This window comes from Symsagittifera roscoffensis, chromosome 10 (genome assembly GCF_963678635.1).
Source record: "Symsagittifera roscoffensis chromosome 10, txSymRosc1.1, whole genome shotgun sequence".
NCBI lineage: Eukaryota > Metazoa > Xenacoelomorpha > Acoela > Convolutidae > Symsagittifera > Symsagittifera roscoffensis.
In genome coordinates this window covers 8,566,385-8,580,416 of record NC_087071.1, presented here as the reverse complement: position 1 = coordinate 8,580,416, position 14,032 = coordinate 8,566,385, and the positions used below count along the sequence as shown (strand labels likewise).

At 41.5% G+C, this 14,032-nt stretch overlaps 2 protein-coding genes across 2 annotated transcripts in view; one reads left to right on the top strand and one right to left on the bottom strand.

The window, feature by feature from the left end:
* Positions 1 to 14,032, bottom strand: part of LOC134855191 (uncharacterized) — a 623,579-nt gene that overhangs the window by 469,695 nt on the left and 139,852 nt on the right. The gene's annotated exons all lie outside the window — the stretch shown is intronic.
* The window catches only part of LOC134855190 (uncharacterized), a gene marked incomplete at its 3' end in the record, with an annotated part of 44,646 nt that overhangs the window by 1,728 nt on the left and 28,886 nt on the right, over positions 1 to 14,032 (top strand). Inside the window, 2 exon segments of the mRNA XM_063871633.1 lie at positions 2,398 to 2,599; positions 3,115 to 3,249. Coding sequence (XP_063727703.1) covers positions 2,398 to 2,599; positions 3,115 to 3,249 — 337 coding nt within the window.

Genomic DNA, 14,032 nt, shown 5'->3' with positions numbered 1-14,032 from the left:
GTTTGTGAAACTTTTTGAAAATCAATCATTGTGTAGTGCAAAAACATCAAAAATATCATGTGTGCTCGAAACCCATAAACTATAAATTAACAAAAGGTTTATTTGATCTAATTTTAGATCTGAAATGTTGTTTTTGAAGGTTATTTCAGACTTAAAATTTTCTATTTCAGATCCAAATTTCTGTTCCAAATTTTTCAAATTCTTCTTAAGATCTGAAAAAAAAAAGATATAAGAAACGAAAAATAAAAGAAATAAAGAATTTCAGATCTTACACAGAATATCCAGGGTACGAGCAGTTTGACCATGGTTTTGTAATGATGAAATCTTGGTTTTAACCGAAACTGATGAAAACAGATCTCCAAGACAAAATTCGGCTTAGTCTTTTTGTGAGAAAAGAAGCTTTTGCGTAAGAGTCATTTATTCAAGCTGTTGCTACGACCAAAAAAAAATTCTTACGATTTGTTTTTTTTTATTATCCGCCTTCAATTTTTTTAATCCGCCTTCAATCGGGTATCACAAAAAAGGTCGAATGTGTTCGAGTAACACAACATGGTGTACTCTTTTTAGTGCGATCCACCGATTAAAAGTAAAATCCAAAACTTTTTCAGTGTCGAGAAAAACCAGTTGAAACTTTGATGAAAAATTGGATGAGACGAGGGAAAATTTGAAAAATCAGAAAAAGACTTTTTAGCTGGAGAAAAACAAAAAATGTTTTCTTTTAAACTATTGTTCGTTTTGAATAGCAAAAAAGTTGTTTAGCTTAAGTATCCCACCTTTTGAGAAGATTTTGGTTATTCTCATCACACTACGCACAGAAAAAATTGGAAAAACGTAATCAATAATAATTGTTCGTTCTTATTTGTTTTGATTTCAGAATGAACAGTGCTTGAAAGCTTCTGTGCTTTTTTTTACCCCCATGCTTTTTGACTGCTTAAAGCTCAAGAAAACCAGCAGTTTCTGTTTAAATGAGTGTGTACATAAAAAATTCGGAAATTTTGGCTTTGATACATTTCATGGTGAGATTGAAAGTTTGAGTGAAAGATCTAAAATATTGATCGAAAAAGCTTGCAATGAGCTTTAAAATTTCTGATTGAAAACTGATGTCGTTGTCTAATTCCACCCAATAATACCAAATTTTGTAATAGACAGACATCTAAAAACTTAAACTTTAGTTGTAAGACTATAAGTTTTTGAATCATAATTTAAAAGTTGAGGTTAGATTTTCGTCATCTCTTAGATTGTTGTCGACAGTCGACGCCAGCGTTTTTTTCAACACTGAATTTTAAAAATTCTTTAAAAATACTTTTTTTGCTGCTTTTTGTTCCGACGACCGCCTCTAAAAGGGTTGGAAGGAACTAAAGCAAAAGGAATATTTTCCCCAGTTTGCAAAAAAAAACTCATGGGGTATCGAAAGTGGTATCCTATTAAAACCCTGTTGGCCGTGATTTGAAGACCAATTCTTTAAAAAAAAATTCTCAAATGGATACGTAAAAAAATATTTTTCAGACTAATCTTTCAGATTGAAGATCGAATCCAATTTTTCTGCTATTTTAATTGCTAATATTTCAAACCTATTATTAATTATTAAATAAATTTGTAGCTCATTAGTAAATATAACCCTTTTTACTAACTAAAAAACGATCAATCCAAATGATCTCCATAAAAACGTTTTTCTCATTTTTCTAATTGGTTTAAAAAAATCGAGAACGAGTGAATTATCTCCCCACTAACAGATTTGGGTGTTCAAATTTCATTTTTTCAACAGGAAAAAAACTTTCTTCTCAACCAAAAAGAAGCTAGTAATTTGCGCAAAACGAAAAGGGAAACTTAAATTTTCCTTGAATGTTTCAACAAAAACAATATTTTCTGATTATCAGTTATTTCAAATTATACAGTTTTAAGGGAAACTTTTTACAACAATTTTGCCCAGTTATTTCTTTCTGCCCAATTCAATTTTTTTGACTAAATTTTTTGCCAGCCAACTTTAGCGCTTGAGTTTTGGGGTGGAGATAGTTCATTTATTTTATTTGAGGGTATTGCTCACATGGGTTAAAAATTGCGCACTTAGAATCTTCTATGCTACTTGCACGGCAACCAGGTATTCGTGTTGTACTTTAAACGTAAAGAAATCAAAACTCTGCTCAAAACTGTATAAAAAAAAACTTCTCGAGCTTGTTTCCGAAATTTTCAAAATTTCCTGATGTCGTTCAAATCAGGACTCAAAGGGCCTTAGTATGATAAATCACACAACCCAGTCCGATGACTATTTGTGGCACCTGGTTTTGCGTGGAAAACAAACAGCAAAAAAACTAAAACCTACCCGAATACAAAGTTTCTGCCCATTTTCAATTGTCGGAACAAAAACTGACTTCAAGCTGATCGTCTGATTTTTTCTAGGAACTTCAATTTGGAGCCGAGGGCTGGACTGGGTACATGGTGAGGGGGATCCTAACATCCGCGGCTGCTCTCTCTGGGAACCCCTTGCCGACGATTGTCTGTGGATCCGAAAAACACCTCCCGAGACGCAGAACTCTCTCACCGTTCACTGGCAGCTCCCCACACAATACAACCACGAGTATCCTGTCCTACAGCTTCTCAAGTAAGCCCCCCCACGCCGCCCTCTCCTTTCGAGAGTAAATAAACCAACCGAATACGGTTTTTGATACGGTATTGTTGCATCATCCTCAGAAAATAAGCATGTGTTATGGTGGTCCCCGAATCACCGATTTTTTACTTAAGATGCGGAGATTTAGCCACTTCACCACTGCTTGCTTAATACAGTAATTTTCAAACACAATCGCAACCGGAGTCGAGATTTTAGCCCCCCGTTTCTATCAAAACTTGAAAAGTTTGAGCACCTGGAAATTTTACTTGTTATGTTTTTGTCATAATCTGATTATTACAAAGTTTGGCTTGCGGACTAATTAGGTCATGGCAATATATTTGGTGTTATGATTAAACTTGTAACACTTCTCGTTAAAACATAAAGTTTATGCTTATGCAAGGTAGGATTGGAAGGAAGAGGGGAGCAAGCTTTTTGAGCGTCGTTTTAGGTCATATGGGCGGTTTTTATTGACAACATCATACATTAGTTAATTTGGACTTTATTTTTAGGATTGCATCGATGGAGTCGGATTGCCTGGACATCACACTGCCAGACGAGCTCTTTGAGGTGTACTTGCCCATTGATGTGCGAATGCACACAATTGTGGGCTTAACTCCTGGCCGCCTCTACGAATGTCAAATATCGTAAGTCAAGCATGAACAACCATAAAACATCACGGATCTGCTTAAAAATCAACCCCCCTTTAAATAAAGGGAGATAATTGTTATGTAGGTTAAGATAGTCGAATTTTCGACATATTCATGACTAATTCATGTTAATTTTTGCAAAAACGCGGTCTAAATGTTAAATAATGTCATGCTTTGTTGGATATTGACTAGTAATATTAATGACTTCTGTAAGCAAAAAAAGACTGAAATTAAGACTTAGAAAATATCTTAAGAAATTGGCGACCACAGATGGAACAAAACCTAGTAATAGCCCGCGCCTAAGCCCTATTGGGAAATTTTTTTCAATCGCAGTCATTAAGTACCGATAAAGATAAATCCTCGTAGAAAGCTACAGAAACAATTCTTCTCATTACGAACAGGCAAAACTTGAATTAGTGCGTAGATACGGTAAGTCAAAGTAAGGGTGTCTGCGTTCTTCAGTAAAACTCGCAAAATTTGACAAATTGATAGAAAGCGAACCACAGGGCTTTATCGAATACGCTGCTTTTCTACGGAAACTAGTTCACAACTTCGAAATCAACGGCTACACCGCTGAACTGAATTCTAGTGACCTAGCCGACTTGCGCGCTCAAAGCTCCCAATAAATTGGGTAATGACATGGGAAGGACATTGCGTAACGAGCGAATTCGTATGAGCTACATTAAAAATTTTACCGCAGTACTTAAACTACTACTCGCGAGCATGGAGAACCTGGAGATAGAATCATCGACTTCAAACCAAGCAGGAAGAAATCGCTCTCCGATGAAGCAACAACAATCCGAAAAACGATCCAACTAATTTACTTCTAGGTCCAGCCAAAACTACGACACATTTTCTGGTGAATCTGCAAAAATAACAATCCTTACAATTCCAATAGTTAACCAGGCGCTATATTCTAAAGAGCCTGACTTTTTTGTTCCCGTAGATCAAGGAGCACAGTTGGTGAAACATTATAAACTATGCTTCAACTGCTAAGGCCAACACAGAAGTAGTGAAAGCTCATCGGCCAGGCAACGTTTCGTCAACAAATGCGGAGGTAAACACCATTCAACTCTACCTATCACCAAAAAACCGTTCCAACCGCACAGCCAAATAAACCAAGACATCGAAACAAGCTAAGGATACATAAAAAAAAACGGTTTTTAAACACTTTAATTAATGAGTATTTTCTCGGCAAAATAACTCCGGAAATATAACGGAAATTTGAAAATATAACGATAATTTTAACAAACTTTATCATCGGTAACATCGGCCACAATAAACTGCATAACTCAAAGCAAGCTGCAAAAATGGCCAGTATTTGTCCTTGAGACAAATTGCTCTTTTTAAAGGTCAGCCTTAACCAAGGCTGAACCAAATTAGAGCGAAAAGACGGTTAAAATGGGTTTTGGGGGGACCGAACCTGGTTACGGAGCATCCCATCAAGTTCGGTGCACATTCGAGTTCTAGAAAGGAAATGACCTAGTCGGGATTCGAACCGGCGCCAAACCCGCCGGGACGCACCATGTATACGCTTGGCTACTGTCCCTGTATGTATTTACTTTTATATGCATTTATACTCTCGCACATTTACATTTGCGCTGCAACATCCTCCGCCCCTAAAGACGGAAGAACAGGTGCGAGTTTTACGGTCGGTCGTGTCAGCTCGCTCGCAACAGTTTTGATATCGGCGGATCGGGCGCATCCGTCTTTGCCGTAGTGTAGTTTAGCAATACGGGCGAGTGGGTAATGCCCACGTGGGCTGTCGGGTTCGACTACCCAAACCAAGTCGCCGGTTTTCAGTGTGACATCCGAATCATTATGCCACTTTGCTCTCTTGTTGAGAGATGGTACATATTCACGCAGCCAGCGTGACCAAACTGCGTTAGCGTACGATTGTGCTCTGGCGTAACGCTTTTTATGATCAAAGTTTTCTTCGAAACTTAGCGACGGGAAGCTAGCTGCGCTGTGACCGAGAATGAAGTGATTCGGGGTGAGTGCCTCTAGGTCGTGCGGATCGGAACTGACCGGAGTGATCGGTCTTGCGTTAAGTAATTGTTCAACTAGGCAGAGCGTTGTTCCTAGAACTTCCTCAGTTAATCTCCTGCTGCCTAATATGTCGTACAACACTCGCTTAACACTTCTCACTAGCCGCTCCCAGGCGCCACCGTGATGAGGGGCACTGGGCGGGTTAAACTTCCACTTAACGCCTTTGTGGACGAAAACGGCCGGGGCGACTTTGTTCCAATTTTGGACACGGGATAGGAGCTCCTTTTGAGCACCAACAAAATTCGTGCCATTGTCAGAAAGAATGGTTTTGGGGGTACCTCGCCTTGCAATAAATCGCTCTACGCCCATGACGCAGGAAATAGTATCGAGAGATGGAACCAACTCGATGTGAACTGCTCGAGTCGTGAGGCAGGTAAATAGGAAACCCCATCTCTTTTCGGTACTTCGGCGTATTGGCACTTGAAACGGGCCAAAGTAATCAACACCTGTGTTGGAGAAGGGAGGCTGCTTGTAACCCAGTCTTTCAATTGGTAGGTCAGACATAATGGGCACAACTGTTTTTGCTTTGCGCTTACGGCATGTTATGCAAGTATTTTCGATGTTCCCAAGTAACCAGCGCAACTTCAGAACAATAAATTTCAACTGAACGACAGCACGCATGTAATCCAACCCCTGATGTGCATGTTGAAAGTGCATATGCCTAATCAACATATGAGCAACTCGGTGTCGACCATCCAGTATTATTGGATGTTTGCTATCAAAGTCGGTATCAACAAGACGGCTGATACGTCCAGTTGAACGCAGGATGCCAGCTGGGCCGATGAACGGAGAATATTTAGCAATCCGACTTTTCTTTGTTATCAGTTTATCGGACTGAAGTATTTTCACTTCGGCAGGAAATGATTCGGACTGAGCGAGATAAATGAGTTTCTGCTCGGCAATATCTAACTCGGACGGGTCGGTTATTTCAAGCGTTTTTGTACGGAAGTGTTTATGCGATGGTAGCACACGAAGCATAAACGCTAAAACACGTTTGTACTTTACAATTGAGCTGAATTTATCCCAATTTTTAAACAGACGGATCGACGGCGCTTTCTCAGATGAAGCATCAACAACAAACGTAGATGCAGTCTCAAGGCATGTATCAATGTCACAGAGTGGGCCTTTTAATTGGATCTTTTTGATGACATCAGTGTTCGGCTTGAATGGCCAATCACATGTCCTCAATATACTAGGGCCTCTAACCCAGCTGCTATCCTTGAGGGCTTCCGAAGAAATCCCTCGTGTGCCGGTATCAGCTGGGTTATCACCACTGAGTACATGATTCCATTGATCAATGGTGGTGGACTCCAAGATTTCACCAGTGCGGTTTCCAACAAACACAGGAAGTTTGTTGCACGAGTTAAGCCACTGGAGAACGGTGGTAGAATCAGTCCACATGAATACATTGCTTACTTTGAAAGTAAGCGCTTTCAAAATCTCTTCTTTGAGTCGAGTCGCAAGCAGAGCAGCCTGAAGCTCTAACTTGGGAATGGAGAGCATCTTCATAGGCGCTACACGGGCTTTCCCAAATACAAAAGCTAACTCGGTCTTTTGCGATTTAGCAAGTCGGGCTCGGAGAAACGATACGGCGCAAAAAACGTCCTGCGAACTATCACCGAACGTGTGAAGTTCACAGCGGTCGAACGGTTCGGTAAAGTAGCTACGAGGTATCGTCAGAGTACCTAATAGTGGAAGTCCTGAGTGCCAATCTAGAAATTGTTGTTTAATTTCCTCTGGGAGATCATCATCCCACTTTTGACCACTGATTCTCCATATGTCTTTTAGTAAAAGGCGCGCTTTCGCAGTATATGGAGCTACCAGTCCTATTGGATCAAAAACTGAGGAAACAAAACTCAACACGGTGCGTTGAGTAATAGCTTTATCTAGTGGTCGATCAACACCTCTACTTACTACTAGGGTATCTTTTACATGATCCCACCTGAGACCAAGAACATGCGACGATTGGTCTGGACTCTTACAAATATCCTTAACTGACGGGTTGGACTCACGGTTGTCCGGATTAAGAGCGGTTGTAACTTCGGGTACATTGCTAACAAACTTTGTCAGGTTAAACCCACCTAATTTGAGCATTGCGACTAAGTCTTTACTTAGGCTAAGAGCGTCAGCGGTATTTTCGAACGAGTCAAGATAGTCGTCCATGTAAAACTTCTGGACAACGGCTGAAGCGGCTTCGGGGTATTCAGCTTGATTATCAGAAGCAGTTTTTTGTAGCGCGAAATTCGCACAAGTTGGCGAATCACGAGCGCCAAAAATATGACGGGTGTATTGGTGAACCACCACACTTGAAGTGGGGTCCTCCCGCCACAAAAAACGGAGAGACGGTTGATCTCGCGCAAGTACTCCAACTTGTAAGAACATACCTTCTATGTCCGCTGAGACGGCGTACTTGTGTTGACGGAACCTCAACAGTACAAAAATAAGATTTTGAAGGAGATCCGGGCCAACCAAGAGAGATCTATTTAAGGAAGTGCCATGAAATTTGGATGCTCCATTGAGCACACGGCGCACCTTGCCGGGTTTGTTCGGGTTCAAAACCGGATGGTGTGGAAGATACCACTCACGTTCGGCTCGTGAGCTGGGATCGTGCGGGTTGACGGTTATGACATATCCTTTACTTATATCTTCTCTGATTGTTTCGGTATACTTCTTGCGAAGTAACGGATCTTTATCTAATCTTTTCTCTAACGACTTTAATTGGGCTAATGAAGAATAATAATTGTTAGGCAAGCTAACATCATTATCACTCCACAGCATCGGTACAGTGTAACGCTCACCATCGTGAACGGTTTCAGTTTTTAGGATCGACAAAGCACGCTTGTCTGCGGCGGAACGGGCATCTACTTGCTTGAACGCACCATACGACTCTAACTCATACCAAGTTTTGATTTGGTCGGTCAGAGAAATATCGTCCGTAACGCAGTTAAAGGAAGAAGAATTTAAGGACGAACGATCAGGAGACGGACCACTAATGACCCAACCTATCGGAAGTCGGACGGCGCACGGTGAGTCAAGTTCATCTCCGAAGACATGTTCGAGGGGTCTTATCGCATGATAGAAGTCCTGTCCTATAACTATCTCAATCTCTTTGTAATTATACGCAGTCGTCTTTAACGGGGCTAGTTGCGGGTATTTGACCTGCAATTCGGAAACGTTTATAACATCGGGTCCTATATACATGTTGTGCTTAACGAAAGCGACAAACGAAAACGAAAATTCACTTTCATTGGGTTTTGCGGAAACTTTCAAGTGAACTCGTTGAGTTTTAGATACCTTGGCTGAGTTAAAACCATCGGTCGTAACATTTACGGGCGTGCCAACTAATTTCAGACGTTCAACGAGTGCCGCGGAAACCCAAGAATGAGTGGAACCGGTGTCACAAAGTGCTAGTGCATTCGAATTTTCCGAACCAGAGGACACATCTACCAACGCAACGGGAAGAATACCTTTTGCAGTTCCCTCACAAGGTTTAACACAAGCTGCGTTGTTTGCAGAAGTAGTGTTTGTATTAGTTTGAGTTGATGGTGATCGGTCGGCCTCTTTGGGCGGGAAAACTTTCTCGGCTCCATGAAGAAGCACATTGTGAGTGCTCTCACAGTCCTGTTTTGGGCATTTTCTTGCCTTTTGGCACTTTCGGAAGGTATGGTTGCCTTGTAAACAAGAAAAACAGAGCTTTTGTTCTGCTACATATTTAGCCCTTTGTGTTGCGTTTTTCTCTTTGAACACGGAACAGTTCCAGAGTGCATGCTGCCCTTTGCATAGCGAGCATGGAGGAAACCTCGTCTTTTCTCTACTTTTCTCATCCTTAGAACTTACCTTAGTGTTACCTGCAAGCACTTTTGTAATTACTTTTTGTTTAACTGGCTGCTCGACTTTGACTAAAGATTTCAATCGCTCATGGCCTTCTGCCTTATTCTTAAGCCAATCGTTGAAGTCTAGCAATGTTAATCGCTGCCAATGTTGTCTAACAGTATGCATGGACCATGCCTCTTTTAGATTTGGAGGAAGCTTACTGACGGCTTGATTTAATAGGTTCACACTTTTCAAGTCGTCATTGAACGACAAAGACCTAAAAACAGCTACGAGCCCAGAAATCACCGCAGAAAAACTTATAACATGGTCAGAGTTGTGCATCTTCAATGCGGGAAAATTCTTCAACTTATCCAAATGTGCACCAACTACAACATGAGGTTGCCCAAACTTTCTCTGGAGAGTTGCTAGAGCATCCTTATACAACACTCCACTGTAGCCGTATTCCGCAATTGCACTCTTGGCTTTGTCTTTAACGTGTGTTTTCAGATATTTGAGTTTTTCATCATCAGTTAGCATAGCCGAATCAACTGTTGCTTGGAACTGCCCGAACCATTCATACCAGTTAAGTGGTTCTCCATCAAACACTTCCAATTTCAACTCCGGTAGACGGTCTTTGCGGCTATGCAGATTGATGTCTGCTAACTCTCTCGCCGAGATGGGTTGTTCGTCGCTATTAGGCACGTAAGACGGGCCCGTAGTGGGCGCAGGATATGTAGGTGGATAACCTTGATGCGCTGTTTCAACAACTGGATGAGTTTGCGGCTGGGTGTAATACACAGTCCCAAAACTTGTATAAGGAACTACGGTGTTTGGTGGAACAACAGGAGTTGTCACTGAGAAAACGTTTGAGGGCGGTGCACAGTATTGAGGAACTGGCATCGTTTGCGCAGTCGCGGCAGGTCTCCACAAACTGCTATACGGGTTATAGTGTTCACTTGAGAAACTTGTTGGGTTGTTTGGAACATTTATAGGTTGATGGGATGGCGCTGCAGGCGCCTGATACCCAGTTGAAACGGGGCCGGAATGTGGCTGACTGACCGGAAGCAAAGAGGGAATAGGAACGGTTGACGGGACAAATGGTTGAATAATCGGAAGCGAAATGGGAATCGGAACGGTTAATGGAGAAACAAAAGGTTGACTCGCCGGAAGCGAAACTGGATTAGTAACGGTCGACACAGAAGGCGGTGCCACATTAATGGTGGGATTACCAAAGGGCATTGAAGCGGGAATGCTACCACCTGCTTGTGGTATCAGATTGTGATTTTGCGAAACTTCAGCATGAGGTGTTGACGCTAAGTGTGGAGTAACAAAGTTTGAGCTGGAGGCAACGAACTGTGGTAAACTAGATGGGTTCTCGATTGAGTGCAATGACAGACGCGATTGGACCAAACTTGATCTCTGAGCCTGAATTCGATTCCTATTGTGGCCTCCCGGTTCACTGTATGTGGTTTGACCAGCGTTGACGACGGCACCCCCGCTGACGACGGCACCAACCCCTTGCAAAACATCAGTAGCAATCAAAGTGGAACTCTCGACTACTGGATGACTTTGCTCTGAGCTTGCAACAACTTCGGCCTGCTCTTGCTCAGTGACAACGTTTTCTACCCATTGTTCAGTACGTTGTGGGTCAACATGTGTTACGCTAGCATTTCCTATCTTCTCACTTGCTGCAGAAAGCTCTTCTTCCAACTCGAATTCCTTTAACTCAATTTCAGCCAGTTTCTTGCGGTAAACCTGAGGATGAATAAAACCAACTTAACTTACTTAATATCACCTCCCTGACCACTTAGGATGATGTTACGGCGTACGAAATTTGTTGAACGATCGTACGACGGTGCGTCACTACTAATCGGCTAGTAGCTCGACGAATTACCAAGAGGTTTGGGAATTAAGCAAGTCGGTTGAAAACCAACAACACACGCGGAGCAAACCTGAGGATGAAAGACAACAACTTAACTTGCTTAATTTTACCGTCCCGGACCACTTAGTCAGTCGTTGCGAAACGAATGTTTTGAAAAGCGAACGGATGCAAACAGGTATCAAGTCGTTGTAAACCTTAAGTTTACCAATGGGGTTGGAGAATCAGGCAAATCGGTTAAGTTCCAACAACACACGCGGAAAAAACCTGAGGATGAAAAAACTCAACTTAATTTGCCTGATATTTCGCTACCAGACCACTTACCATAAGGTTGGTGTCATGTTACAGCACAGTTTCGCAGAATTATGGGGACGTTTTGACGATTTTTTGGAAATTTCTTACTTTTTTCCCAAAATTTTTCGGAAAATTTTGGTCAGCAGGTTCGAGTCGCAAACCAATCCAAAAAACTAGTCCAGTACCTTTTGTCTATGTTCCGTTTTTCTGGACTTTCAATCCATTCACAATTACCCAAAAATTTTTGGTATCGAGAAAAAATTACCACTTGTAGCTTGCTTTGAGTTGGGATACACAATCAGACACCGTATGTAATTTTATTGCACAAAAGAAAAATTATAAAAAACTAGATGAGTCTTACAGTTTTTGACGGTTTTGGAGATTGGCGTCACCGGGTAAAATCCAAAAACTTCGGGTGTCGAGAAAAACACAGCTCCACTTTGACCAAAAGTCAGCAATCAGGACACCTGAACAGGCCTCTCTTCCGCTAGTCAGTCTGCTTTTTCGTCCGTCTGCTAAGTCGTCTGTCGGCCAACTGGGTACGCTATGCTAACTTTCGAATGGGACTCAAATGGTCTACAATGGTATCTGACACCAGATTTTTCAGTAGCAGCGTATTCATAGACTCGATTTCTTTCAGCGAGTCAATAATAGATTGATTTTTCAGAGACGCTAAAATGTTGATAAGATTCGACACACCCGGTCTAGATTCCGAGTCGTGGGTTCGAACCTGTAACTGCTTTTCTAACTTTAGTTTGAATTTGATCAGGCTCATCCAAAATAGTTACGTAACTGAACTGATTGTCATCTGATTTGCAACGATTTAATTCGATTACTTTCTTCTTGGATCAATTTTTCAGGAATAATAAACACAAGACTGTTGAATTTCTGACTGAAACCTGAAGCAATGTCCCTTGTGTCGACTTCGTGAGAAAAGACTTCTGTCCCTTGTGTCGACTTCGTGAGAAAAGACTTCTGTCCCTTGTGTCGACTTCGTGAGAAAAGACTTCTGTCCCTTGTGTCGACTTCGTGAGAAAAGACTTCTGTCCCTTGTGTCGACTTCGTGAGAAAAGACTTCTGTCCCTTGTGGGGCGCCAAAATGTGCGCGTCAATCTCCAAGATTATAAAAAAAACGGTTTTTAAACACTTTAATTAATGAGTATTTTCTCGGCAAAATAACTCCGGAAATATAACGGAAATTTGAAAATATAACGATAATTTTAACAAACTTTATCATCGGTAACATCGGCCACAATAAACTGCATAACTCAAAGCAAGCTGCAAAAATGGCCAGTATTTGTCCTTGAGACAAATTGCTCTTTTTAAAGGTCAGCCTTAACCAAGGCTGAACCAAATTAGAGCGAAAAGACGGTTAAAATGGGTTTTGGGGGGACCGAACCTGGTTACGGAGCATCCCATCAAGTTCGGTGCACATTCGAGTTCTAGAAAGGAAATGACCTAGTCGGGATTCGAACCGGCGCCAAACCCGCCGGGACGCACCATGTATACGCTTGGCTACTGTCCCTGTATGTATTTACTTTTATATGCATTTATACTCTCGCACATTTACATTTGCGCTGCAACAATACAATCAAAAATATGAGTAACATCAAAAATGAAAAGCAGTTTATGCCGATAACACTTTTCAACAATGGCATCAAACGTGACTTCTACGCCCTTCTCGACTATTGCAGCAGCTGCTCATACATCGTCAACAAAATAACTAAAACAATTCATTGTAAACCAAGCCAAGATCTACAGCTTAGCGTAAGAGGCGCTTTTAGAAAAGACAAAGTGTTTTCCGCTCTGGTCCGGCCAAGTATCGGACCACCCAACTTTACTAAGCCTACATTATCTTTACTAAGCTTTACTAAAACCCCATAGTCAGTCTTTTCAGTGGAAGCTCTGAGTTTTGACTCCATCGACGCAAACAACCTTAACAGCACGTGCTTACTCTACAATCACCTTCAACACGTCAACTTTCCTGATCTAGGCGACATCACAGTGCAAGTTTTGCTTGGCGTAGATGCTTTCTGGAGAAATGCGGAGCACGATACCAGGAAATGTTCTACAGGAATCTCTTACGCTGTCAAGAAAGTATCAGATTCCTCAATCACTGGCCTGCTTAACCAGAAATCTATTATTCCCGAGTCAAACTCGCACTTTTCCATTTTCATTGATTTAACCAAACTAGAAGACGCTACTCTCACTGCAATAGTGGAAAAAAATCCTGGAAGATGGAAGGATCAGGCATTAAGGAAGAAAACAAAGCTGCATTCTCTGATAAGGGTAAAAAAACAACTAAAATTTATGGAACAAAGCATTGAGCACGACGGATATGGCTACAAAACAAATCTACTGCGGAAAAGCGACGCCCAAAAAATGCCCAACAACTATCCGGTATCAAAAACTCAACTGCAATCACTGCAGAGACGGCTAAAGAAAGATCCGGAAAACATACAACTTTTTAGGAAATGTCCTACTTCTGACCTGGAAAAAAAACTACGTCAAATCTGTTTTTTTTTCAACACCAACATTGAAACTTTCGCTTCCATTGGCCTAACAAAAATGCTATCGAGCGATACCAAAAAACGCGACTTATCTTTGGAGCAAAATATTACACATCCAATGCCATTTTTTAGCTTCATCTAACAGCTACCAATTACTGCTTAACCAAGCCTAATTTTGCTCAACTGCTAGCTCTACCAGACGGATGAAAGCATTCAAAAAACCTAAACGCAAAGG